At 43.3% G+C, this 25,721-nt stretch overlaps 1 protein-coding gene across 7 annotated transcripts; it reads left to right on the forward strand.

Moving 5' to 3' along the window:
* The first annotated feature begins 3,933 nt into the window (after positions 1 to 3,933).
* SLAMF7 (SLAM family member 7) lies at positions 3,934 to 23,558 on the forward strand. 7 transcript variants are annotated; one of them, XM_045546391.1, is made up of 8 exons: positions 3,934 to 4,024; positions 10,806 to 11,135; positions 12,448 to 12,720; positions 12,939 to 13,049; positions 13,974 to 14,077; positions 15,533 to 15,595; positions 23,020 to 23,116; positions 23,521 to 23,558. In XM_045546391.1, the coding sequence occupies exons 1-7, from the start codon at positions 3,970 to 3,972 to the stop codon at positions 23,089 to 23,091; spliced, it is 1,008 nt and encodes a 335-aa protein (XP_045402347.1). In that variant the 5' UTR covers positions 3,934 to 3,969; the 3' UTR covers positions 23,092 to 23,116; positions 23,521 to 23,558. The 7 variants fall into 7 exon arrangements, with proteins under 7 accessions (XP_045402347.1, XP_045402348.1, XP_045402349.1 ...); XM_045546392.1 differs by having other exon boundaries at positions 23,020 to 23,130; positions 23,521 to 23,537; XM_045546393.1 differs by lacking the exon at positions 12,939 to 13,049.
* The last annotated feature ends 2,163 nt before the right edge of the window (positions 23,559 to 25,721 follow it).

The following is a 25,721-nucleotide window of genomic DNA, read 5'->3' on the forward strand; positions in this document are numbered from 1 at the left end:
AGTCATTCAAATTGTTTTCCCATGTAGGCAATGTGTCATTTTTCTCTGTCTTTAGTTTACAGAAGTTTGATTATAAATATGTCTTGGTGTTAATTGCTTTGGGTTTCTTCTGTAGGGGTCAGGGGAAATTTGCCCTTTCCCCAAAAAAGACCAACTCACAATTAAGGCAGATTAACAAAAGAAAAGTTTATTTACCATGCATATGGAGAGAATCACAGAGTGATTGGGATCAATATCCCAATGAAGTTCAGATATTTTTATAGATGCCTTTTAGAGGGGAGGGGGGGAAATGAGAAGTACAGGTAATTCTATTTAGGGGAGATAAACAGTTGCTAGGGAGGATGAATGGATGAGAGAAAAAGATTGACTTATAAATTAATCTGAGAGACAGATATTATGTTTTAAACGATTCAGGACAGGTCAGGTTGAATTCTGCAATACACTAAGATAACAGGGAGAGGAAGGGAAGTAAATTGCCCCCTTAGATCTTTTGATCAGTTCAGTTGATTTATGCAGCTAGAAGGAAAGACTCTTTCAAGGGCCTGTCAATCCCTGTCAAGAGCCACTGCAGCCAGCCCTTATTTGCATTATTTTCTTAGTGATTTCTTGTTATTAGTCATTTGGATATCCTTTTTTTATGAAGTGTCTATTTGAGTCTCTTGATCACTGGGTTGTCTGCTCAATTCTTATTGATTTGTAGGACTTCCTTTTATATTTTAGATAGAAGACCCTTGAGGGATACATGCATTGCAAATGCCTTCTTTCACTCTGTGGCCTTTTTTTTTTCTCATAGTGGTTTCTTGTGATTAAAACGAGTTCTTGACTCCACTTGCTCAAGACTTCCTGGGCATGGCTCCAGGCCATGGACCTCAAATTTGACTCAGAATAAACCTCTTTAAATTATTTTACAGAGTTTGGCTTCTTTTCTGTTGCAAAGATTGGCACTCAGACATGAGGCTCAGAGAGGACTCAGAACCCCCGAAGGAGTAGCCCGAACTGGGTACCTGGTACCATCATGGCCCCCTTTGGGAGCCCCCTGACTCCAAGCTTTTCCTTGGGCAGAACTGGTAAGTCCTCCTGAGCTCTGGACCTCCCATTTTTGGTTGGTGGTCCTGGTTTATTCTGAGTTGGTTCTTTCCATGGGAATTTGTTGTGTGGGATCCTAATTGTGATTTGGAGGTGCAGTCTAAAGGGTCTTCTCCATTGCCTTTTCATCCTAATATTAATCTCAATAGGCTTTTTTTGCAAAAGAGGAAACTGAACTGTCTTGTTTGTAGATAAATGAGAGACTGAGTTCCTCAGCTCTGAAGAGAAAGGGCATTTTACTCCTCCTAGTTGAAAGGCACACCTGGGTGACTGGGGGCCTGAGTGGGAGTTGCCTGGGCTGATTCCCCATGGCATGAGTGGCCCTATAAGGAACCCCCCAAAAAAATTAATTAAAAGAAGGCTTGTCCAGGAGCTGATCGTTCAGCATTTTGAGCCCTCTTGGAAGTACTAGACCCCCAAAGAGAGAAACTGCGACATGTAAGAGGGTGAGACCAACTCAGTGGTGAAATATTGAGAAGCCCCCACCCACAATCAGCACACTCTGATCCACTACAATAAACCCTAGACTACAGTTCAGTTGCTTCTTTTAAAGAAAAATGGGAAAAATGGGAAATAAATCCTTTAAAAATGAGGAAAGAAAAGAAGAGAACAACCCCCTTCGGGCTCTAAGTTGGTTTATGGCACCTCTACTTGCAAGTATTTTTGTAAATGGAAAGGGTCAAAGGCATACCAGTTTTTTTCGGGCTCCAGCTGGTTATAGCCAATTCCTGCACATAAGTTTTTACTAAAGGGCAAATTACATCAAGGAAAATTCAGAGCTCAAATGGTAGACCTGCCACTATAGAGTTAAAATGTCTCTCAAGCTACTTCTTCTTTTCTTTCCTGGCTACTCTAAAACTTGCTGCTAACTTTTTCTACTGATGTTGAGATAAACTCATTGTTTATGATATCTCCATTTGAAAGGCTACCTGTAGGTCTCACAGCAGTTCCAGCTAAAATGTAAACATTGAAAAAAACTCATTTTAAACTGAAGGGGAAAAAAAGGTTAAGGGTTTTTTAAAATCGAACTTCCGTGGAAACTGCTTTACCCAAAACTTTGATCGTCAGGGGTAATTAGGTTACCCTACAGGGCAACTAAAGTTTTGCCATGTGAACAAGTTCCAGTTTTGTCAGAAGAAATTTGGATCCAGTTGTCTTTTACAAACCGGGTCTTGACAAGTTTTAGGTGGATAACAAGTTTACCTGATATCTCCAGTATTTAAAGCTATTGAATCCCACCAGGCCCAACCTGTTGTTTACTGCCAACACCTTGTTACTAAGGCTGCAAATATCCTCCCTCTAGGCCTAGGGACTATGGCAGAAGAGGGGATGTGTGAGATTATAAAGGCCGATTCCGAGGGACAGAATTAGTTTAGACCCTCCAGATCAAGAAGGGGCACACAGAAGCCTAAACAAATACTAAATGAGAGACTTTGCTTTTCCGGGCCATGTGGTACAGATATCCATCCCATCACAAAAAATTTCCTGTTTCCCATAGACTTAGCACTTCCTGAATATAACTGTCCTCAGTTATGGAGTTTATGCAAAAGGACATATAACAAGTAATTTTTCAACCACCTTAGGACAAATTGTAGAACAGGACTGAAACAACATTTTAGTTAATTCTGTGATGGCTTGCTTAATTTATAGCTAATAGCCAAAGTCCGCTTTTGTATACAAGGCCTGCTTGCCTAACTTATAGCTAACAGCCAAAGTCCGCTTTTGTATACAAGGCCTGCTTGCTTAATTTATAGCTAATAGCCAAAGTCCGCTTTTGTATACAAGGCTTGCTTGCTTAATTTATAGCTAATAGCCAAAGTCCGCTTTTGTATACAAGGCTTGCTTGCTTAATTTATAGCTAATAGCCTAAGTCCGCTTTTGTATACAAGGCCTGCTTGCCTAACTTATAGCTAACAGCCAAAGTCCGCTTTTGTATACAAGGCTTGCTTGCTTAAACGCTTGGTTGCGATAGAGAGCTAAAAAAAAAAAAAAATATAAAAGACCTGTACTCCCGCTGCGCGGGGTCCCTGCCCATAGAAAGAGACCACTGCGTTGGTGCTCGGGGCTTGGACCCTAGTTCGAACTAGTCAATAAACTCCTTTGCCTTTTACAGCCTCAGTGACTCTGTCATTCTGTTCCCGGGGCCGAGGGAATCTGGCTCTAACAAAATTACTAAAGAGACTAAAATATTGTGACACAATAAAAGTCTCTAAATTCCTTAGCTTAAATGGTTAACAATGCTTATGTTTGCTACAAATCTGCAACTAAACCAAAGAATATAGTAGCTCAACATTTATAGATAAATTAATTTTGTACCTTTGGAAAAAAAAACAAATTCTTGATTCTCCTGTAATATACTCTAAGCCTTTATCTTCTAATCTGTAAAGTGGGATTTACAGTAGTATCTCACTCACAGAGTTGTTATGAGGAATACATTTTTTTTAAATGCATGTACTCCTAGCACAGTGCCTGGCACTTAGGAAAGTTCAGTAAATATTATCTCCAGTGCCCATTTATTTTTTTCTATTTCCTTTTTTTCTGAGTCTCTGAGAAGTTAGTCATGTGATATAGCAGAAAAAGTAGACCATATGGCCTTGATCAATTCCTAACCTTTCTCTGAGTCTGTTATCCTTTATCTGTAAAATGGGGTTCCATCACCTTTGTGGTTCAATTCATTTTTTCCCTCTTTATTAGACACCTATTAATAGTATGTGTTTGCCACTGAGATAAGCGATTAAGTAAACCAGAGATGACTCATTTACACATGTCAAGGCCATGACCCCTCCCCCTCCCCGCGTTTTTTAAAACCCCAGCTAGAGAAGAGATTCGAGCAATGCAAGAGGGAAGTGGGTTCCTTTAAGTGACTGACATTCAGAGAACGATATGGCTGATTCCTCAATGTGCCTTGTCCTCATCTCGCTCCTCTGGCAGCTCACAGGTGAGTCCCACCAGATTCTCTTCCATTCTCCTGACTGTCTTCATCTGAAGTGTATCTCCAGGCTCCTAGTTCCACTTTGGATCTCTGGCTCAACTCAGGAGGCTCTGCTTTCTCATCTAACATTGCTTTTTACCAGCCTCTGGTCTCTGAATCACTGAGAGCAGAAAGAGACTGGAGGGAGAGGAAAAGGAATGGCTCTGTGAACCAACTCCCCTTCTGCATGTCCCAGGGAAGGAAGGGCTGAAAGAAGTGGTGCTGGGTGTCAGAAGACCTGTTTTCTAATCCAGAGTCTGCCATGAATTAGATGAGAAATGTCAAAGCTTTCCTGTGCCTTAGAGACTTTATCTTCCAGCCATCCCTCTCTTTGAGGGCAACTCTAAAAGCAAAATGAGATTGTACAAGTGTGTATTTATTTGTTTACATATATATTTTTAATTTAAACATATTTATAAATACATTTTAACAGGTTATGCATAACAATGATATAAATAGAAGGAATTACTTGAAGTTTCTCTCTTAACTCAAGGAATATAGTCAGTCTCAACTTAGAAAACCAACTCATACCATAGGTACTTTCTGTTTAATCCCATGGAGCATGGAGGACCAAGGACTGTTCACCTGTCACAGGTATTCTTTTTTTTTTGGTTTGTTTTTGAGACAGAGTCTTGCTCTGTCACCCAGGCTAGAGTGCCATGGCAACAGCATAGCTCACAGCAACCCCAGACTCGTGGGCTAAAGCAATCCTCCTGCCTCAGCATCCTGAGTAGCTGGGACTACAGGCTTGTGCCACCACACCCAGCTAATTTTTTTCTATTTTTAGTAGAGACGAGGTCTCACTCTTGCTCAGGCTGGTCTCGAACTCCTGCCTCTAGCTCCCAGAGTCCTAGGCTGTCACAGATATTTCAATCTTTGAAGATTTTACTATCCTAAGGGCTCTTAGAAAGGATCAGGGGCCCCATAAATGAGAAATGTCCCACCTGTCATCATACTCATGGAGTCCCACCATGAGGTAGCCCTCTGAGGACTTGGCATAACTGGTTCATTCTGTGCACCCAAGCCACCTGAAGTGACCACACAGGCAGTTAGGGCCCCCAATTCTCTTCTCCCCATCACCTGGCCTCTCTATGTGGTCAGTATCAGCAGACTCTTAATACCCTTGAATTCATCAGAATTTTGCATAAGCACCTGATTTTAAGCAGGTGGTCCTGGAATAGGCTCTCCCATTAAAAACCACTTCCTGAACGGAAATGGTGATCAGAAATAGAGCTTGAGGGGGGGTGAGGTGGGGAGGGCATGGCAGAGCTTTTGAAAGCCCCAGGCTCTCACCTGAAACCTAACCATGGCAACAGAGTACACGTATGACTATCTGCCAGGGGGGGTCCCCTCTGTCCCACTCCTGGGGGCTGTGGGAAGTCTGTGTGGTACACTGCCCATGGCTCAAAGGAGTTAGAGATTGTCCTAGAACCTCCAGTGGGCGGAAAGCAGTGGAAGGAGTCCTGGCCCTGGACAAGGACATCCTGGGTTTGACTTCATAGCTGTATTATTGTGAGCAAGTTACTCATCTTTTGAGCCTTGCTCTTCTCAAGTGCATAACAGATAATGAAATCTAACTTGCAGAATTATTGTGATGTTTTCAATGACATATCAAATGCAAAATAATTATAATAAAAATGACCATTTATTAAGCTCCTACTACATCCAAGGTGTTTTTTCATACAATCTCCTCATAAGTCTATAAGACAGATACTATAATCCTTGTTTTACAGATAAGTAAACTTAGGCTCAGAGAGGTCAAGTTTCTTGGGCAAGATTACACAGCTATCTTAAGGTAAAGCAGAGATTGAGTTTCCAAAGCTGGTGCTCTTTTTACCATACCAAACTGCCTAACACTGTAACTGATACCAGAGAGGTGCTCAATAAATGTGTATTTGAGCTGAATTGTCCACTAGGAGAGCCACCTGGGATTTCTTCCCTCTCCAGGTACATAAGTGCAAGGTAGGAACTAGAAAGGCTAAAGAAGAACAGGTAGCTCTGCTTCTGGGATGTGAATGCACCAACAGGGAACCACCCTGGCCAATCTCAGAGGCGCCAAGGAGCAGCTCTGGTGGCCTCAGTGTTTCTATCTGGAAAATGAGCACAATAATTTGTCCCCCTCTCTCACATATTTTATGATGATTAAGTGATACAGTAGTGTTGAGGAGACAACTAATAAAAGGAAAACAGAAAAAATGAGTGAGGGGGTTTTGGGGGGAGTGTTGAAAAGAACCAGAAGAAACAAAGGGCAGAAGATGAGTGAGGGGCAGAGTGGTCGGGAGATTGAATGTGAACATGGTAGTTTGGGTTAGAGTATTGCGGAAGGTGTGTGGTGAAGTGGGAGGTTTGCGAGCCTTCATCCTGTGTACGTCTCGCATAGCATTGATTTACAGCGCTCTTTCCAGGGCATGTTAGTTAAAGAGAAGTTGGGTAAAGAGCAGTAACTTCCAAACCATTTTGCTTTTTTAAACTGTGGTTTCCTTTTATGAAATGAAATATTACACAGAAACAGACACATAATAACTCCAATGTTAAAGCCTCTCTGATGAAGGCAAGTCCCACAGCTTCTGCCCCTATCACCCCCTGCCACCCTTAGGCCTCCCCCTGAGCTCCCCAGAAATACACCAAGGCACCAGCACAGACTCCAAGGGTGGTGGAGACAGTTTGGGAACTCCTGCCTCAGGATCCTTGGTTCCTGATCCTGGCCTTCCATTGACTTGGGAACATCGCCATAACCCTCTGAACGTCAGCCACTTCATCTAGGAAGTGGGATTGAACTAAGTAATCCCTAAGATTCCTCCCAGATCCAAGGTGCTCTGGTCCAGGTTTCTGTGAGGAAGGATCCACAACACACTGGTGCATTCTGACAGAGGCACCAAGTGCTGGGAGAGGTGCTTGGGGACAGGACTGGCTAGCAGGAGCTGGGCTTTCCACTCTCCCCTGCCCACAGTCTCCCTGCTGGATCACCGCCCTTTGGTTCTGGCTGCACTGATAATGCACCATACTCGTAATTTGGCTCCTTCCTTCCACTGACTCTTGAGACTTTGGGGGACAGGAAAAGAAGAGAAGTTGACAACCCAGTGGAAAGGGAGGTGGTAAGGGGGAGAAGCAGTCATCCCCTCTTGTTATGGAGGGCATCTCAGAGCTGACTCTCCCGATGCCAGAACACCTGAGTCTTGACCAGGGCAGAAGGCAAAGGGTCTCCTGCCCCAGCTCCCTCCACCTCCAACAGCAGGTTGCCTGGGGGATGTTCACTGCTGTCTTAAACTTTTGGCTCACCTTGCTGGTAAACCATCCAGAAGTGTTTTGGGAAACGTCAGTTTCTCATTTTTAGCCATCCTGGCAGAAATAAAACCAAAAAGTGGGAAGCCTCTTCAAGGCCTGACTCATGATAACACTTGTGGCCCTTGCCCCCAACCTCGCTTCATGTTGTTAGGCTGCTCTGTACTTCTCAAAATGCTTTCAAATCCGTATTCACGCTTCATTCTCCCCAAATTCCTGGCAAATCAAGGCGCTGTTTTTTCCCCTGTCAGAGTTCAGAAATGAAAACTCAAAGTGGTAAGTGGTGAGGCAGTGGTGGAAAGAACACAGACCCCTGAGGCAGAGGAACTAACCAACTTCTCCCTCCATGTCTGCCACTTCTTCTTTGGGCCTTAGGGCTTGACCTCTATCTCCTGGAGCTGTTCCAAGGGTCAAGAGAGATAATGCCCACTGCACTGGCTTGCAAACTGCAGGGTGATACCAGGTGTTTGTTGCTGGGATTATGATGATGGAGGGACCAGCATGGACCCAGGTGTCCGGACTCCCAGTTAGACCAGAGCCCTTTTTCCCACAGCTGCATGCTGGGGGGAGGAGAAGTCATCTCCACCCCTCTCCAGGCAGGACCCCATGACTCCATCACCAGATGATCTGGGACCTAATCCTTACAGGTCACTCGTTGGCTAATTCACAGCAAGATGGTATATCCAATCGCCACCCAGGGAGTACTTCTTTTTGGAGAATTTAAAGTGAGAATGAAGAGACATTCGTGGTAAATTTTCACGGTATGGGTATAAGGAAGAGTAGGAGACTTCCCCAGGGAAGGGCTTTGAATTAGGCTTTGAGGGCTTTGAAAGAGATTTAGAGGGACAGACAGGAGGACAAAGCACAAACAACTACATGAGGTAGAGAGTGAACTGAGGCCCAGAGAGGGTGGAGGCCTGGCTGCTTGCCTGGCCACAGTGGGCAGAGGTCCTCCACTTCACATCCTTTCATAGCACCGTATCCTCACCCTGGCCTTAAAGCAAACGTCCTGGGCTTCTCTCAGATACGATCAACCCAGGTCATAAGACACCCCTGAACTAATTGCTGTGCCAGAGGAAGCTACCACTTGAGCTGGTCCTTCTTACCCAACCCGAGAGGAGAGGGTGAAATGGATGAAGAGGAGGTGAGTCACAGCATTCACGGCACTGATTTAGGTGGCAGGTGGGCATCAGAGGAGAGTGGACGAAACTCACAAGTCCCAATTCTCCGGTGCTTGGTAGGCAGATGTTGGAAGCCACTCATTCTCCAGAGAGTCTTCTGATCCCACAGATCCTGTTAAGTCCCCCATTGTATGTCCCCACAGTGCCTGTTATTTCCCTTTTCATAACACACGCAGTTACTTATTAAATGACTGTCTCCCAACTTCATGAGCGCAAGAATCATGACTGTCTTGCCCCCTAGGTGTATCCTCAGCTCCTAAACAACTAAATACATTCTTGTTGAAGGAAGGAATGACAAAATGAGACAAGTATGACCTGCTTAGATATGGTAAAACTCTATAGTATCACACGCTGCAGGTGCAAAACCATCACAGAAACGGGATGTGCAATTCAGCCTGGGACAGCTGAAAAGAGAAATGTCTTGTTTCTGGATCCTTTTACCTGGTCAGCTGGGAAGAAGAAACAAAACTAGTTTGGACTCTCCAACCCTGCCCCCTATCCTCTAAACCCACATTAGGGAATGGCAGGCAGCTGCCTTCTTCTTTCATTACACCTCTTCTCTCCCTGAAGATACACTTAAGATAGAACAATATGCTCCATCTAGGCCCTATGTCATCCTCCAATTTCATTCTAACAGGGGACAGTGAATTGCATTCTAACAAGGAACAAGGCTTTTCTTATGCCCCCACACAATTCTCATCTCTTGGCATTTACCCCGAGAATGTAGCACCATATGTGTGGAAAGATGAAAAGAGTAATTGCTCACAGATTAAATACACACATGCACACATGCTAATGAGCTAAAGCCACCACCTTAAACATCTCTCCAAAACCTAACATGAAAACTAAATTCCTTGAAGATTGACCTAAATCTAGGGATTGCATCTACTTTTGGACAAGTAATACCCAATCTTCATTTGATTTCAATATATTCACCCTTTCCCTCTCTATTGTTGAAGTAAAAGAATGAATGCATTAATTAACTGATTGAAAATTCAAAATTTTGCATTCATTAAAGTACAGAGAAAAAATAAATAACTAAATAAAATTGATTTTGTCTGTAGTATCTACTGAGACTATTTTGACATCCCTTGGGATGATTAAGAGCGAGTAGTCAGAAACCATCCTGGCCTCAGTATTAGGGAAATAGAGAGGACAGCTTTTTGAAAAATCAGATTAATTAACAGTATGATTTGATAAAGGCTTGAGTGATCCAAAGTATATATGCACTAACTGACACATTATAGGAGGAAAATGATTGAAAATAGGAATCAGCTCCCAAAAGATATTTACCTAGGAAGATGGGAGTATAGGAATCCTTCCTCTAAGGGTTGTTTCAAGAGTTAAACAAGCTCACAGTAGATGTTTTTAAACTGTTAGTGCCAATCTAAATTCTCTCACTGCTCTGTGCTGCCCGCAGAATCTGCCTCTCAGATTTTAATAGGTAGAAGATGATTCATTCTCCACACCTATTCACTGAAAGTTCTCAGTTTAACACTTCTGGGAGTTTCTTCAGCTGATATTCTTAACAGTTTTTCACCTAGAGCCACATAACCCATGGTGATTGTTTATAAGACATGCTCTCTGGGGTGAACTAAGATCATGGTGAAACAAAAATTTCTCATGGAAGTAAAACCCTACTACAATTCCTAATAGTTTGTGACGAGCATCACAAGTTAGCCTGGACATATTGCAGAGCTCCCTGTCACTTTTTTTCTCCCTGCTCAAGGAAGCATATTCAAATGCAAGTGAGTGAGAATTTCACCTGGGGATGACCTTGAATCCACTCTAATCTACCATAAAATAGAAAGACAAATCATGCTCAAATTTCTAAGCTATCACTACGATTAGGAACATACAGCTCACCTCCCAACGTCCTGAACTGCGCCTACGAACCACTGCCCCAGGTCAAGCAAGCCTTTCCACCAGCTCTCTTAGGCATAGTCTGGGAATCCTAAGAGAGACTTGGGCAGTAACATCTCCACTTGTCCTCTCACAGGAACCTGTTAAAGATGGAACTGGACTTTCAGGTCTACCTCAGAGCTTGGTCTTTCCAGCCAGAGGTCTTTTGGAAAAGTTGGGGAGGGTCACCTGCAGACACCCTTTTCAGGAAGAAAGTTCTGATCTCAATGCTTTCATGTGAGAGAGGTTCTGAAGGGTTTCTCAGGGGTTGATTGTGTTGAACTGAGTGGGTTTCTCAGGATCTTCCCAGGACCCAAAGTGGGTGAGTAATTGGTGAACAGGGCAGGGACTTGGGCTTATTTTATGGTTCTCTGTGTCTGCAGGGTCAGCAGCCCCTGGAGCCCTGAAGGAGCTGGTTGGTGCCCTTGGTGGGTCTGTGACTTTTCCCCTAAACGTCACAGAAAAGCAGGCTGACAGTATTGTCTGGACCTTTAACAAAACTAGTCTCGTCACCGTAGAGCCAATGGGAGATGAAAAAGTCAATTTCATAGTGACCCAAAGTCGTAATAAGGAAAGGATGGAGTTCCTAGGTAAAGGCCACTCCCTGAAGCTCAGCAAACTGATGAAGAATGACTCCGGTGCCTACCGTGTGGAGATACATGGCTCATTCTCCCCATCTCCCATCACCGAGGAGTATGTGCTGCGTGTCTATGGTGAGCAGAATCAGTTCTGATGGTGGATGGCTGCCTTGGTGAGGTGGTGAGCTCCCTGACACGAGAGATGTTCCAGCAGAGGCTGGATGAACACTTGGCAAGAATGTGGGAGAGGAGACTCCTGCATGGATGAAGTAGATGTAGCTGAGCCCTGGGGTCCCTGCCTACTCAGAGATACTGTAAGAAGCAGTGTGGTATGGTGGGTGGGCCACATGGAAAGTGGCAATCACATAGATCTAGGTCAAATGCTGGCTTCTCTACTTACTAGTTGCATGACTTTAGACAAGTTACTCAATTTCTTCGAGTCTTAGTTTCCATATCTGTAATGGAGAGAAAAGCAATGCTTACCTTAGGAAAATTATTAGGTATGAGGATCAATCACACCCCTTCCTCTGCACATTCCAGCCAATTGATAAATAGACACCAGAATCAGAAAGAAGATAAAAATATCAGCTGTATTTCTGGTAAAGCTAGATAGGAGAAATACCTCCCCGCCAAGTCTGGAGCTTGGAGCCCATCCCAGGAACCTGAAATTACAAAACAGTTGTTCAACCAGCTACAAGGACAGTAGCTGCCTCCCTCACTGAGCCACAGGGTCATGGCCATGAGGAGATGGGCCTCCAGACTTGCTTGTAGGAGGTAGGCCAGGCACCTGGTCACATATACACATGGTTATACATGTGTATTTGAACAGAAGACATACATTCTTCAGGCTAACCAGCTGGAGGAGGAAGGAAAAGGGCAGACCACATTTGAACAGCAATCTTTAACAGCTCAAACCCATGCATAGGAGGTAGTTGATAGATATCAGATTCCCATCATCTCACCAAGGAACCAATTGTTCATCCTCTGAGGGAGGGGAGTGAACACAAGATAGAGAGAGGGACTAAAAGTTTTGTTTTAATATTATTCTCTCCTGGAGAGGAAAAGTGAAAGTCTCTTAAAGGAAGTCTGAGGACAGGGAATAATGAGCCTCTAAAAGAGATAAAATTAGCTGACATTTAAAATGTATTTAGCACAGTGCTTGCCATGTGGCTAAGCTTGGTGGCTATGTTCTTGTTGCATTATTTTTTCTATTACTGTTTTTGTTGTTACTGTTATTGTTATTATTAATATTGTTACATAGCTGTGGGCAAGCAGACCTAGATAGTTCCCTTTCCCAGATAAGAATGAGAATTCTGCTCTGAATGGCTGTTTCCTCTCCATTCTGAAGCTCCCAGGGTGATTCAGGTCCAAGGTATCTAAGGATAATTTAGAGAAAGGAGAGATACAGGCAGGGTTTCCATCCCTGGTTGTCCTTTCTCTTTCACAGAGCACCTGTCAAAGCCCAAAGTCACCATAGGTCTGCAGAGCAATAAGAATGGCACCTGCACAACCAACCTGACATGTTCTATGGCAAACAGAGGAGAAGATGTGACTTACAGCTGGGAGGCCTTGGAGCAAGCAGCCAACCAGACCGTTGATGGCTCCATCCTCCATGTCTCCTGGAGACGAGATGAAGGGGACATGACCTTCATCTGCATGGCCAGGAACCCTGTCAGCAGCAACTTCTCAAACCCCATCCTTGTCAGGAAGCTCTGTGAAGGTGACTGCCTCTCCCCTCTCTACAGGAGCCTCTGACTCCAGGACCTATACCTTCCTCAGTTCCTGGTCCCCATGGGAACAGCCCCTGTGTGAAAACTGGAGGCCACTCTGGGAAGTCACCAAGCTGGGAAGAAGGTGAAAGGTGCTCCAAAAGTTGGGTCACTTTCCCAAGCTGACTTTTCTCCTTTCCCCATGCCTCCACCTGTTCTTTCTTTAAAGGTGTCCCAGATTCCTCCGTGGTCTTCCTGCATTTCCTGTTGGTGCCCATCCTGCTCAGTCCCGTTATACTGGGGCTAGCTCTTTTGAGTACGCGGAGAGAGAAAGGAAAAGGTAGAACATGTACTATTTTTGTCCTTACCCTCATTCATGCATTTTCTACCCCATTGATTCAACAAGCATTTATGGAGCTGTGTGCCAGGCTTGGTGCTGGTGCGGAGGTCAGAGATGAAGAGGCCATTGGGAAGCACACAGGCAGCTTGCACTCCTTAGCTCTGGAGTAGAGAGAGTGCTGAAGTCCTCACCTTCTCTCCTGAGGACATGGCCCTCCCAGTTCCCTTTCCAAATCCCACTCCTCTCTTTCCCCCAGAGGGACTTACAAATGTGGCCCTTCTTCTGACATAGGCCCTACACTGCTGACTCTGCTCCTTTGACCTAGGAGGCAATGGTCCCCAATTCTGAGGTCCCCACAGACCAGCACCCTCCAGTCAGCCTTTCCTATCCTCATCCCTGTCAGAACCCCTAAACCTGTCCCAGTCCTCTCCATGAAATCAATCTGAGACCTCTCTTTACTTCCCACCTCAGTCCAGACACATTCTCTTGGAGAAGCATTTCCTGACTCTCTTCGGCTGCACCCCGTGCTCTGTGTCCCTAAACCCTGCTGATTTGTCTTCTCAGGCTCCCACTGACACTATCCATGTGGGGTTCTGGGGGGGACCTAAGCATCAGTCAGGTTTGAACTGCAGACTTTGAGATCTCCCTTCCCCCTTGGAAGCCCTCTGAAAGCATTTCTGACCTTCCTGCATCCCACTTTGGCCACCTTTGTGCAGAGATCAGGAGTAAAGTAACAGGGATCACAAATTCATCCTGGTTCATCTGAAATTTTCCCACTTTTGGTACTGAAAGTCTGTCCCAGATAACCCTTCAGTTACAGGGATGGTTGGTCACCCTGAGTGGGTCATCCAGAGGGATGGTGGGCCAGTGGGGTGATGAGTGGTAGGAGAGATAAGCTTTCATTCTCTCCCAACTTGGTTTTAGAGTCTACTGAAGAGAAGAAGAGAACAGACATTCATCAAGAAATTCCTAACTTCTGTCCCCATTCTGGAGAGACCACAGAGTATGACACAGTCTCTTACAATGATGTGAGTCCCTTCTCATCTTTCTTGGGACCTGACTCTCTCTCTGAGGCTCTCCTTTTTTACTTGAGATTTTTCCATGGCTTTGGGCAACATGGGAATGGGGAGGGCAGTGAGGCTATATAGCCCTTAAAACCCAGTGCACCTGTGTCTTTCCCAAGTCTTCATGGATTCTCTTCTGTGCAGAAGTTGGTGGCCTCAGAGCACCTGGTTCTGACACAATCAGTAGTGCTCATGCTGTGGTTCATAAAATCACCCCTTCCATCCACAGTTCACGATGGCCACTCAGAAGGCCAGATTCCTTTTGCATAAAGCAGTGGGTAGAGAAGTGTGACTTTGACATGATGCTGGAGTCATGGTGTCAGAAGACTGATTACTCTAGAGATGCCTTTTCTCCCTGAGGTGACTCCAGGAGCTCTCAGGAGAAGGCTTAGAGGGCCTGTGGTGGCTCTGGGCCTATACCCAAGGCTTCCCATGTGTGGGTCACAGAGCTGAAGTGAGTGGACACGGATGTAATTTGTAGGAAACCCTCTGAAAAGAAAATCATAAGAATAAAATCTAAAGAAAAGGCAATTTGGAGACATGAAGTAAGTAGACAAGTTCAAAAGGCTCCCCAGGACCAATCATTGCAGCCCAGGCTGGGCTAGCTCTTTAGAGGTTATAGAGCTCTATTCCACAATGGCCCATTTAATGAAGAAATAAAAATACTTCGGAGCCTCAAAACCCCAGTTTTATTCCAGCTTTTGATGTCTATCTATTGATCAAGTTGCATCTTCTTATGTACACCTACAACATTTACCTACATTTACCTGCTTCAAAGAGGAGACATTACTTTTCCTCTTCAAAGTCATTAGTATTCCGGAATCTCCTTCCATCCTTATAGGAGAGATTGCTTTGTGCTCCACTCAGCTGGTTTAAGAAAAAATGTATCACTTTATCACCATCCTTTCTCTTCTCCTGCTTAAGACACATCCCCAGGAGGCTGCAGGGCTACCTTGGATGTTCGGGAATAAACTTAACCAACCCAGGATATTTTTCTCCAGTGAAGAAGGAGCTTTTGTTATTGTTGTTACTGTTATTTTGTTTTGTTTCGTTCCTTCAGTCATCCTTACTGATTTTCTCCAAGGGTCCTTCAACTGCTGGGAAAGTGTATTTGCAATATCCGGAATATTATTCCAAATTATCCTTTAACCACCTTAGGAGGCTTGTGGCTTATAGTTCATATCAGACTTGCATATCTTATATATTTTTGAGATTTGTTTAAACACAGCACAGTTTAAGAATAATGCAGTGGCTTCCTGAAAAAGCTGTCAATATTTATAATAGCAGTCACCAAAACAAGCACTTCCCACTACTCACCTCTGCTTTCCCTTCTCTCCATTCTGAATATCTCCCTGCCTTGTCTATGTGACTCAGGAGATGGATGATGATTTCTTTTGTTTGTTGTTTCTTTTCTAATAGAAAACTATCCCAAAGGAAGATCCAGCGAATACACTTTATTCCACTGTGCAGATACCAAAAAAGGTAAAAGGCTTCAGAGCTGAGTTTCATATTAATTGTTCCATCCCATTTCCTGGTTCATGTTTAGGTTAAAATTTCTTGTGTCTTGAGGATCTCATATTCTTTGGTATTAAAAGGTACCCCAAGAGTTCCCCATTCTCTTTGCTTAGGGTTACACAAGAATATGGGGAATAGAAGAGAATTGTGTTTTAAGAGTCAAATGGGAGTAATCTGAAACAAATAGAATAGGAGAGACATTCAAGATAGGAATTATAGAGAAAATCAAAAGGCTTCTGACTGAGGTTATGGATGAGGAAAAAGGAATGGTCCAGGCTGTACCTGGGATGAGAGGGACACATGGGGAGGAGACTCCAGCTTGCTCCTGAGCCACCAGTAAACTAAAAAAGGAAGAGATTTTCAGTATTTTTCTTGGTCTAGCTGTTACATCTGTTTTGCATCCTCTTCCCACTTAAACTACTCCCTTCAAGGCTTATTCCTTAACAGATCACACTTGGCAGAAGCAATGGTATGATTCTGTCTCCTTTCCCTTCCTCTCCCAAACAGATTTGAAAAGTGGGGATCATTAAAGCCATTTGCTTAGTGATAGAAAAGGTTGGTTCTGATAAATTATCACAAGGAAAGTTCAGTTTATTAAGCATTCAGTAAGGTAAATATGGGTTAAACTTAAATAATAGCTCCTCTAAGCTAGGCGTGATTAGGAGCTAGCGTGGCAGAAGGTTTGGGTTGGGTGACCTTGGAGATAAAGAGTGTCTGGGATGGCAGGGTCTCCATGGAAGATCCAGAGCCCTGCCCACTCCAGCGCTGTGCTTCTTTATGCCTTCCTGCAGATGGAGGATCCTCACTCACTGCCCACCACACCAGACACATCCAGGCTGTTTAGCTATGAGAATGTCATCTAGACAGCAGTCCACTCCCTAAAGAAAGCCATCAAAAGTATTCACTGATTTGACCAGAAATATCAAGGAAGAATGAGGAGGAATGACTTCCTTCCAGAATAAACTATCCTTTAGGCTCCTTCGGACTTAAGAGTTCATAATTCTACCCACCGATGAGAAATCTCCTCACAACCAAAATGTGTGACTATCTCTTCCTGGAAATGTGTCTGTGAATGTGCAGCCAATCTCAAGAAAAGGGGTTAGAAGTGTCTCTGTAGAAATGTAAATTCAGAGTCACAGCGATGAATGACAGCCTCTGTCATACTAATGATGACTCCAGGTCAGGGCCTGGAGTCTTATTCTAGCCCAGGGCTTGGAGGTCAGGAATATATCCAAGTCAGAAATATACCCCAAGAGTCTGCTTGCCAGGAGGGCAAGAAGACCAGAACAGACAGACATGTCCAGCAGAAGCAGATGTAGTTGCCAAAAATGGATGTATCCATTGACTTATCAACTATGTGCCTGGCACTGCGCTGAGCTTACACTGATCAGTCAGACGTGCTCTCTGCACTCTTGAAATTGGCTCCTCATGAACTACTTTCATGGGCAGTTGCAGCAGGCCTGACCACAGTTTCCCAGAGGATTGGGTGTGAATCCACAGGACTTGAAAGTTGAAGTGCACAAAGGCAGGGGATCCAGGTAGAAGACCATGTTTGGCAGGCACCATGGATGGAGACTCAGAAGTGTGCATGGCACAAGGACAAGGACCTCTGGCCAAGCTTCATTTACACTCTTGTGCTGCAAGAGAAATGCCTGGGCCTTAAGGCTTATGAAGAGCCCCTGTTGATGGAGAAACTGAGCTTGAAGACACGTTTTAGATGTAGTATAAGAGACTTGGAGTCAGGGGGTGGGGTTGGGGGAGTTACTTGCAAACCTTTAAAGTTGGCTAATCCATTACATAAATATTTATTGAGAACCTCTGCTAGGTCACTCTGGTAAACAAAGTGGACATAATCCCCATCTCCATAGAACTCGCCTCCTTTTTTTTATTTCAGCATATTATGGGGGTACAAATGTTTAGGTTACATATATTGCCCTTGCACCCGCCCCCAGTCAGAGCTTCAAGGGCATCCATCCCCCAGACAGTGAGCATCGCACTCATTATGTATGTGTACACCCATCCCTTCCTTCCCCCTCCCATCTTCCCAATGCCCAATGAATGTTATTCCTATATGTGCACTTAGGTGTTGATCAGTTAAAACCAATTTGATGGTGTGTATTTTTCCATTTTTGGGATACTTCACTTAGTAGAATGGGCTCCAGCTCTACCCAGGATAATACAAGAGGTGCTGTATCACCACTGTTTCTTGTAGCTGAATAGTACTCCATGGTATACATATACCACATTTTATTAATCCACTCATGTATTGATGGGCACTAAGAACAAAAGACATTGTATAAAAAAGACATCTCACCTCCTTTTTAATGAAGTAAAAAATGTAGGGAGGGGAGAGAGGAAGGGCTGCTTTTAAAGTGTTCCTTGACACATGTCTTGAATGGAGATCCTTCTGAGTGTTGAAAGTGTTGAAGGACTTGAAAACAAATGCTTGCTGGGCAAGGAAGGGATTGAGAATTATTAATACCTTGTCTCAAAAAGGCAGTGTGATCCAGGTGTGGTAGTGCATGGCTGTGGTCCTGTCGCAGCTACTCCAGAGGCTGAGGCAGCAGATCACTTGGGCCCCGGAGTTCAAGGTTACAGTGAGCTGTGATTGCACCAGTGCACTCCAGCCTGGCAACAAAGTGAGACCCTGTCTCAAAAATAAATAAATAAATAAAGGCATTGTGAGGGGCTGAGCAGATCTCTCTTCCCTACTACAAAGCCCCAGTGTAGTAATCCCCCCTGGAATAAACTCTTCTTTACTGTCCTAAAAGAAAAAGGCATCGTGAGATGCACATATAAAAACATGTTATTATTTTGCTATTTGCAATAATCAAATTCTGGAAACTACCTAAGAGTCTGACCACAGGCTAAGTGAACAAGACTTTAAAAATTACGGATTCTGAAGTAAAACCCAGTGGAAATCAAGCAGGGGAGATGGGGAGAGGGAATGGGCGCAAACCTACGTAATGGGTACAATGAACACTATCTGGGTGACGTGCACACTTATAACCCTGACTCAGGCATAACAAAAGTGATCCATGTAACCAGAAACACTTGTGCCCCCAGAATATTTTGAAGTTAAAAAAAAATGGGAAAAAAAAGAATTATGGATTCTGTCATTTACCTCCTCCTCCTTCCCATAATTTGATGTATTTTTGGGGTCCATGTGCAAGTAATTATTTTTAAAATGTTCATAAGATCACCTTTTCAAAGGAGTCTCAAATGTCTTTCATGGTTTTCATTGTTTTTTTTAAATCTAGACCTTTTTTGGTAGGGATATGTAACTTGAGATGGCATTGTTATGGTTTGGAAATTTTATTTATCTGATTCTTCAACTCAAAATAACAGTGCCTTCAGATCCTGAAAACTCCACTAGTTGTCTCAATTTCTTTTTACCCTACTAGACTTTATGTACATCAATCAACAGGAGAAGTTCTCTTTGCTATGCCTCATACCTTCACAAATCAGCAACTCTGTCACTGCATTCCAGGTACATAAAGCCAAGTTTTAAAAATAGGAATTAATTGAGATTTTTTTCCCCATTTAACAAAATTTGCTTTAAAAGTAGCAGATAGGCCGGGCGCGGTGGCTCAAGCCTGTAATCCTAGCACTCTGGGAGGTTGAGGCAGGCGGATCGTTTGAGCTCAGGAGATCGGAGACCAGCCTGAGCAAGAGTGAGACCCTGTCTCTACTAAAAATAGAAAAAAATTAGCTGAACAACTAAAAATATATAGAAAAAAATTAGCCGGCATGGTGGTGCATGCCTGTAGTCCCGCTACTGGGGAGGTTGAGGCAGGAGAATCGCTTGAGCCCAGGAGTTTAAGGTTGCTGTGAGCTAGGCTTACACCATGGCACTCTAGCCTGGGCAACAGAGTGAGACTCTGTCTCAAAATAAATAAATAAATAAATAAAAGTAGCAGATAAAATAACCCCAAATCAACCCATTACATGTAAATGTTATTTCATGTACTGTTATTTTACGTTATTTTATGTATTTTATGTAAATGTTATTTTTATGGTACTTTTTGTTTTCATTGGGTTTTAAAGTTGCAAAAGTGACATTCTATTTCACTGTGGTAGCATAATGCTTTTTCAAAGGAGGAAACCAACCTCTTAAAGTGTTAAGTATCCTGTCTGTAGCTGTACAATGAACATTGCAGAGACAAAATTAGAACTCAGAGTTTCTAAGTTTTGTTTTCTTTCATCTGTTCTTCTTTTATATATTAAATTAGCAAATTAGAAAAATAAAAGAATTATGGGTTCTAAAGCTAGAAACTGTTATGACACCATCAGTGAAAAAAGTAGAATGTAAAAATTTCACATGCCATATAATTACAACTGTGTTTAAAAAACACCTATGCATGGAAAAATTTGAAAGAAAATACATCAAAATATTAATGTGATTTATTTGGGGAGTGGGAAATCTTAGGTGACTTGGGTTTTTCTACTTGTCTTCATTTTCCAAAGTTTCTTTAGTGAGAAAGTATGTATTACATAATAGAGTGGAAGAAGTTTTAAATAGATGTTCAGTGAGAAAAAAAGAGGTGTTGCCCACTATGGGGGACTGACGGGAAAGTCTGAGCCCCTCATGGTGATGGCGCAGTGGGGGAGGATGGAAAGGGCCTCTGAGTGCAAGTGAGAAGGGGTGGGGAAAAGATGACTCTCCTGCAGAGAGGGCGGCTTGGGGCTGGGGGGCTGTCACTGTGTGAAGATTGGGGTGCGGGGGCAGAGTGGAGACTGCTGGGCTTTAGAATGCATCCCCTCTTTCTTCAAAGCCAATTCAGATGGTAAATCATTAGGATCAATCACACATTTTTTTTTTTAAACTAGCCATCAAAGTGGGGACCAGGAAGACAGCAGATCTGGAGTCTGGACACTCAATAAATTTTGTTCCCAAGCCAGCTACAGAAAGAGGCTTCCCACTCATGAGCTCAACCTGCAGGCAAAGGAAACCACCAATGTGAGAAATCACCACCTTGCAGGCCCACCACATGCAGCCCCCGGTAGCCCCCAGAGTTGTGTGGTTTGGAACTTGTGAGGTGTGAATAAACAGGGCTGGGGAACCTGCAGCCTTAAGGCCACATGTGGCCTTCCAGGTCCTTAAATGCAGCTTTTTGACTGAATCCAAATTTTACAGAACGAATCCTTTTATTAAAAGGGGTGCAGCAGAGAAAGATGAAGCTTTTCTTGCATCCTGTGGTGCTTGAAAAAGAACAATCTTGAAATCAGAAGGCCGCAGTTTCCCCACCACTGCAAGGCATTCACTCATTCATTTGTTCATGCATGCATTCATTCATTTACTCACTTTGAGTACCACTAAGTGCCAGGCACTATTCTGCATGCTGGGAATACAACAGTGAGCCAAAAAAGATCTCCACCTTCAGGGTGCTTACATTCTAATGAGAGCAGCCAACACTCAAATATCCTTCAAATACCATGGCAGCGGTGATGACTGCTATTAATATGAAAAAGAGGTGTGTGGTGTTATCATAACCTGAAATGGGAAATTTTCCTGTGGTTAAGGAAAGTGTCTCTAAAACAGTGAAGACTGAGCTGAGATCTAAAGGTAAGTAAGAGCTACTTACAAAAAGTGGGAAGGGTAAAAGCCACCTTTTATCAAGAGGGCAAAGCGTGTGCAAAGGCCCTGTGGTGTGAGGACCTAAAAGAATGAAAGTCCGTGTGGCTGGACCAGAGAAAGTTGTGCTTCTAAAATCTGATTGGTTGCAGTATGAGAAAAAGGTTGTAGGGGGTCAAGGCTGGATGCAGGCAAACTACTCATAAGGCTATTAGAGTGGTCCAGGAAAAAGGTGATGACAAGTTGGATAAGGATGGTAGTATGGAGATGGAGAGGGAAGGACATTGTAGGAGCCAGGGAAAAACTTCCCTTTTGCCCTCTGAAGGGCTGCTGAAAAATCAAATAACAAAAGGCATGTTAATTGGAAGAAAGGCATCCAAATTTATTTATATAATGTGTGCACTGGAGCCTTCAGAATGAAGACCTAAAGATATAAGGGAAATTATCCATTTTTATTCTTAGGTTTAACAAAGTATAGACAGCTGTGTAGGAGTATGACTGGACAAAAAAGGGATGATCTAATGCTAATAGACTTAGTGGGGAAACCCAACAAGGCCTGCCTGTGTAGATTGTTCTTGGCCTCTCTGAGCATGCATTCCTTCCTCTGGGTGTAGGGCAGGGCCCTCTCTGGAATGGGCATCCATGACCTACAGCCAAACAAGGTAGGTCAGATAATTTCTTTACAGCCAGTTTTTACACAGAAAGGCAGAGGGAAAGTTAGAGTAATATTTTTAGGTTTTATGGCTGGCTTTGAGGAAAAGGGGTTGGTTTCTATGACCTGGCTTGGGGAAGAAAGAGTCTAGTTTCTATGGCTAGCTCAGGGGAGAGTGGGACTGGAGACAGGAGGGCAGGAAAAGTTCAGAGACGAGGCTGGCCTTTGCTTTTGATAGCCTCTTGGGACTGGAGAGACAAAATTTGGAGTCCAGGGCCCACCTAGGTTAGAGAACTAAAAAATCATCTTTTTGACCTGGGGCCCCACGAGACTTCCCCGAGGAGAAAGGGCAAACAAGAAGTACAGCTTCACCAGTTTGAAGTTACCTGTGTAGCCACAAAAATCTCAAGCCAGGAAATTGGATTAAAGAGATTTAAGCGTGCTAGTGCCCACAAGTACCTGACAGAAGCAAGCAAAGACCATCTCTAAAAGAAAATAACATTATTGGGCCTCAAGTTTTTTCCTACAAATAATTTTTCATAAACAGTGTTCATCGTGTGATGAGATACATCCAGGCCCATGAGGAGGCAGCACCATGAGCAAGAGCCTCCCTGTGGGCAGAGCCTGCCGTGGGCTGTGGCCCGGATGCAGCACCCCATTTGCCCTTATTTCTTCCCCAGGACACGGAGGCAGTAACTGCAAACTTCCTCAGTTCGTGTCTTGGTGGGTAGGCTTTAAAGATGTTTTGAGTTCTACCTGACTATAATCCTAAGCATTCCCTTTACTGCAGACTGTGGAGAAGATGGCCAGTATCCGAGAGGAGTTGATAAAACATAAAAAGATTAATATTTAGAGTATTCGCTATATGATAATCATTGTTCTAAACACTTAATATATATGTTTGTGTGTATATGTATATACATGTATGTGAATTTATTTAGTCCTTGTAACAAATAACCATTTAACAGATGAAGTAGCTGAGACCAAGATTGCCTTTTGTCCTGTTGGGAATTGTGGGTTGTTTTGTTTTGTCTTATTAGCTCACATGTATTCCTGCTCTGGATGGAATGAATGAATGAATGAATGAATTTTAAAATTATTATTTTAAAATAAATGCTGGTACTGACCAACTTTACTAATTATAAAGGTCATTTGTTCTTTCAGCTAACACTTATTATGCACCTGCAATATGCTCTGCATACTTCTAGGAGCTCACGATCAACACAAGGATTCTAAAAGACCCTAAAAGATGAGATGATAGGTAAGAAAAGAGAGGTGTGTACAAGATTCACAGGGGATTGTATGACTCACGGTTCCCTAGAGAAACAGATCAATAGGATACAGATAGATATATATAAGAAGGGATTTTTTATAGGAATTGGCTCATGCGTGAAGGAAGCCAAGAAGTCTCATGATCTGCTGCTATCTGTGGTTGGAGGACCAGGAAACCTGGTGGTGTAATTCAGTATAAATCAGAAGGCCTGAGAATTGGGGCACTAATGGTGTAACTCCCAGTCTGACTCAGAAAGCCCAAGACCCAGGAACATCAATGTCTGAGGGGCAGGAAAAGATAAATGTCTCAGCTCAGGCAGAGAGACCAAATTAACTCTTCCTCTGCCTTTTTTTTTTTAATCTTTTGTTTTGTTTTGTTTTTTTGTGAGACAGAATCTTGCTATGTTACCCAAGCTGATGCTGAATTCCTGGGCTCAAGCAATCCTCGCACTTCAGCCTCCTGAGTAGCTGAGACTACAGGCGCACACCACTGCATCCTGCCTTCTTCTGCCTTTTTGTTCCATTGAGGCCCCCAACGGACTGGATGGCACTCACCTGCATTTGTGAGGGCTATCTTTACCCAGTCTACTAATGCAAAAACTAACTTCTTCTGGAAACACCATCACAGACATACCCAGAAATAATGTTTTACCAGTTATCTGAGCGTCCCTTAATTTTCCATCACAACTCCACCCCTTGTCACCTTGACACCCATACCCATGTCTTTAAATCTCCAAATAAAGACAATAATAAGACCATAATTTAACCTAACGTGATACAACAATCTTATGTACAACCCAAAACGCACTAATCCCTTCCACAGAAGAAGAGGTAAAGTCCTTGAGTGATGTTTACTCTTTCTTCTAATATCCTGTAATTTAAATACTATGATGTAAAATTAACAATACCTAAGTACTGATAAAAAGTTAATACATCTTATGTTACATAATAAAATAATAAGAGAAGAAAGAATCAAAGATATTTGCTTAATATATGTATATATACACACAAATGTATTCATAGCAAAGTAAGGAGGAAATATTACACATGACAATCACAGTACTCATTTCTGTAACTGGCCATGTGGTGGTAGCTAGAATTTATAACTACCTTCTGTTATTACTCATCCTCTATTTCCTTTACCTTCATTAAGTACCTCAACTGGTTTTTTTGTTCTTTACCTGGTGGGATGACCCAAAACTTGATTCCTGAAGGGCCTGGGCCATTAGTAGTTCTGCCTGGATTACATTGCTGTCGTTTTCCATTGACCTTAATCACAGGGCATGGTAATATTAAGAGGCTCCACAAAGGGATCTCTTGTATTCCAGACATACTCTCTCTGACCTCCTTTGTGATATAGTAGTGATTTCCCTCTTGGTATTCAGGATTGATCACCCCGGCCAATACTGTAACTCCCTTCTTGGTCTGTTAAATTCAGAGTCATGAGGAACTCAAAGTGCCCAGGTGGCAGCCTTACCTTGTAGCTGAATGGAATCATTGTTGTGTCTCCTGATGGAAGTGTTCCTTCCTCTGTAACCACAACCTCTAGGCCAGAGCAGCATAAAGTCACAGGAACAGGAAACAAAATTATTGCTAGTGGGTGGCTGGAGGTAATAGTGAGTGGTACCACTCCATTGTCACCTCCTTGATTCCAGGATCTATGAATCCTGGCTATTGAAAAAAAGAGCACTACATACTGGACACTGATTCAAGCACATATACAACTTCCTAGAGAACCTTGCCTTGCAAGACATATGCTATGGTCTAAATGTTGATGTTCCCCCAAAATCCATACTTGGAACCTAATACCCAATGTGATAGTATTAAGTGGCAGGGCTTCTAAGAAGTCATGAGGGCTCTGCCCTTACAAATGGGAGTAGGTGCCCTTAGAAAAGAGGCTTGAAAGGGCCAGTTTTTTGCCATGTGAGAACACAGCAACAAGGTGCCATCTATTAATATAAAGCAGAGAGCCTTCACCAGACACTGAATCTGCTGGCATACCAATCTTGGACTTCCCAGCCTCCAGATGTGTGAACAATAAACTTCCGTTGTTAATAAATGACTCAGTTTAAGCTATCTTGTTATAGCGGCAGGAACAAACTAAAACAGTATTGCCATCTAGCTAGTGCTGTAACTGAGTCTTCAAAAGGCTGTTCCACTGTTCCACCAAGCCCGCTGCTTCAGGATAATGACAAACATGGTAAGGCCAGTGAAGTATGAGAGCATGGGCCCACTACTGCACTCTTTTGCTGTGAAGTCAATTCCTTGATCAGAAGCAATACTGTGCGGAATACCATGGTGATGGATAAGGCATTCCATAAGTCTACAGATGGTAGTTTGGGCAGAGGCATTATAAGCAGGGCAGGAAAATCCATATCTAGAGTAAGTGTCTATTATAGTAAGAACAAAATACTGCCACTTCCATGATGGAAGTGGTCCAATGTTATCAACCTGCCACGAGGTGGCTGGCTAATCACTTTGGAGAATGCTGCCATATTGGGGACCTAGTGTTGGTCTCTGCTGCTGAGAGATGGGGCACTAAATAGAGGCCATAGCCAGGTCAGCCTTGGTAAGTGGGAGTCCATGTTGCTAAG

This window comes from Lemur catta, chromosome 3, assembly GCF_020740605.2.
Source record: "Lemur catta isolate mLemCat1 chromosome 3, mLemCat1.pri, whole genome shotgun sequence".
NCBI classification, from domain to species: domain Eukaryota; kingdom Metazoa; phylum Chordata; class Mammalia; order Primates; family Lemuridae; genus Lemur; species Lemur catta.

Coding starts and splice junctions, on each gene's coding strand:
- SLAMF7 (XM_045546391.1), top strand. CDS start 3,970: ATGGCTGATTCCTCAATGTGCCTTGTCCTCATCTCGCTCCTCTGGCAG. Junction 4,025..10,805: donor GCTCCTCTGGCAGCTCACAG/GTGAGTCCCACC, acceptor CTGTGTCTGCAG/GGTCAGCAGCCCCTGGAGCC. Junction 14,078..15,532: donor ACACAGTCTCTTACAATGAT/GTGAGTCCCTTC, acceptor CTTTTCTAATAG/AAAACTATCCCAAAGGAAGA.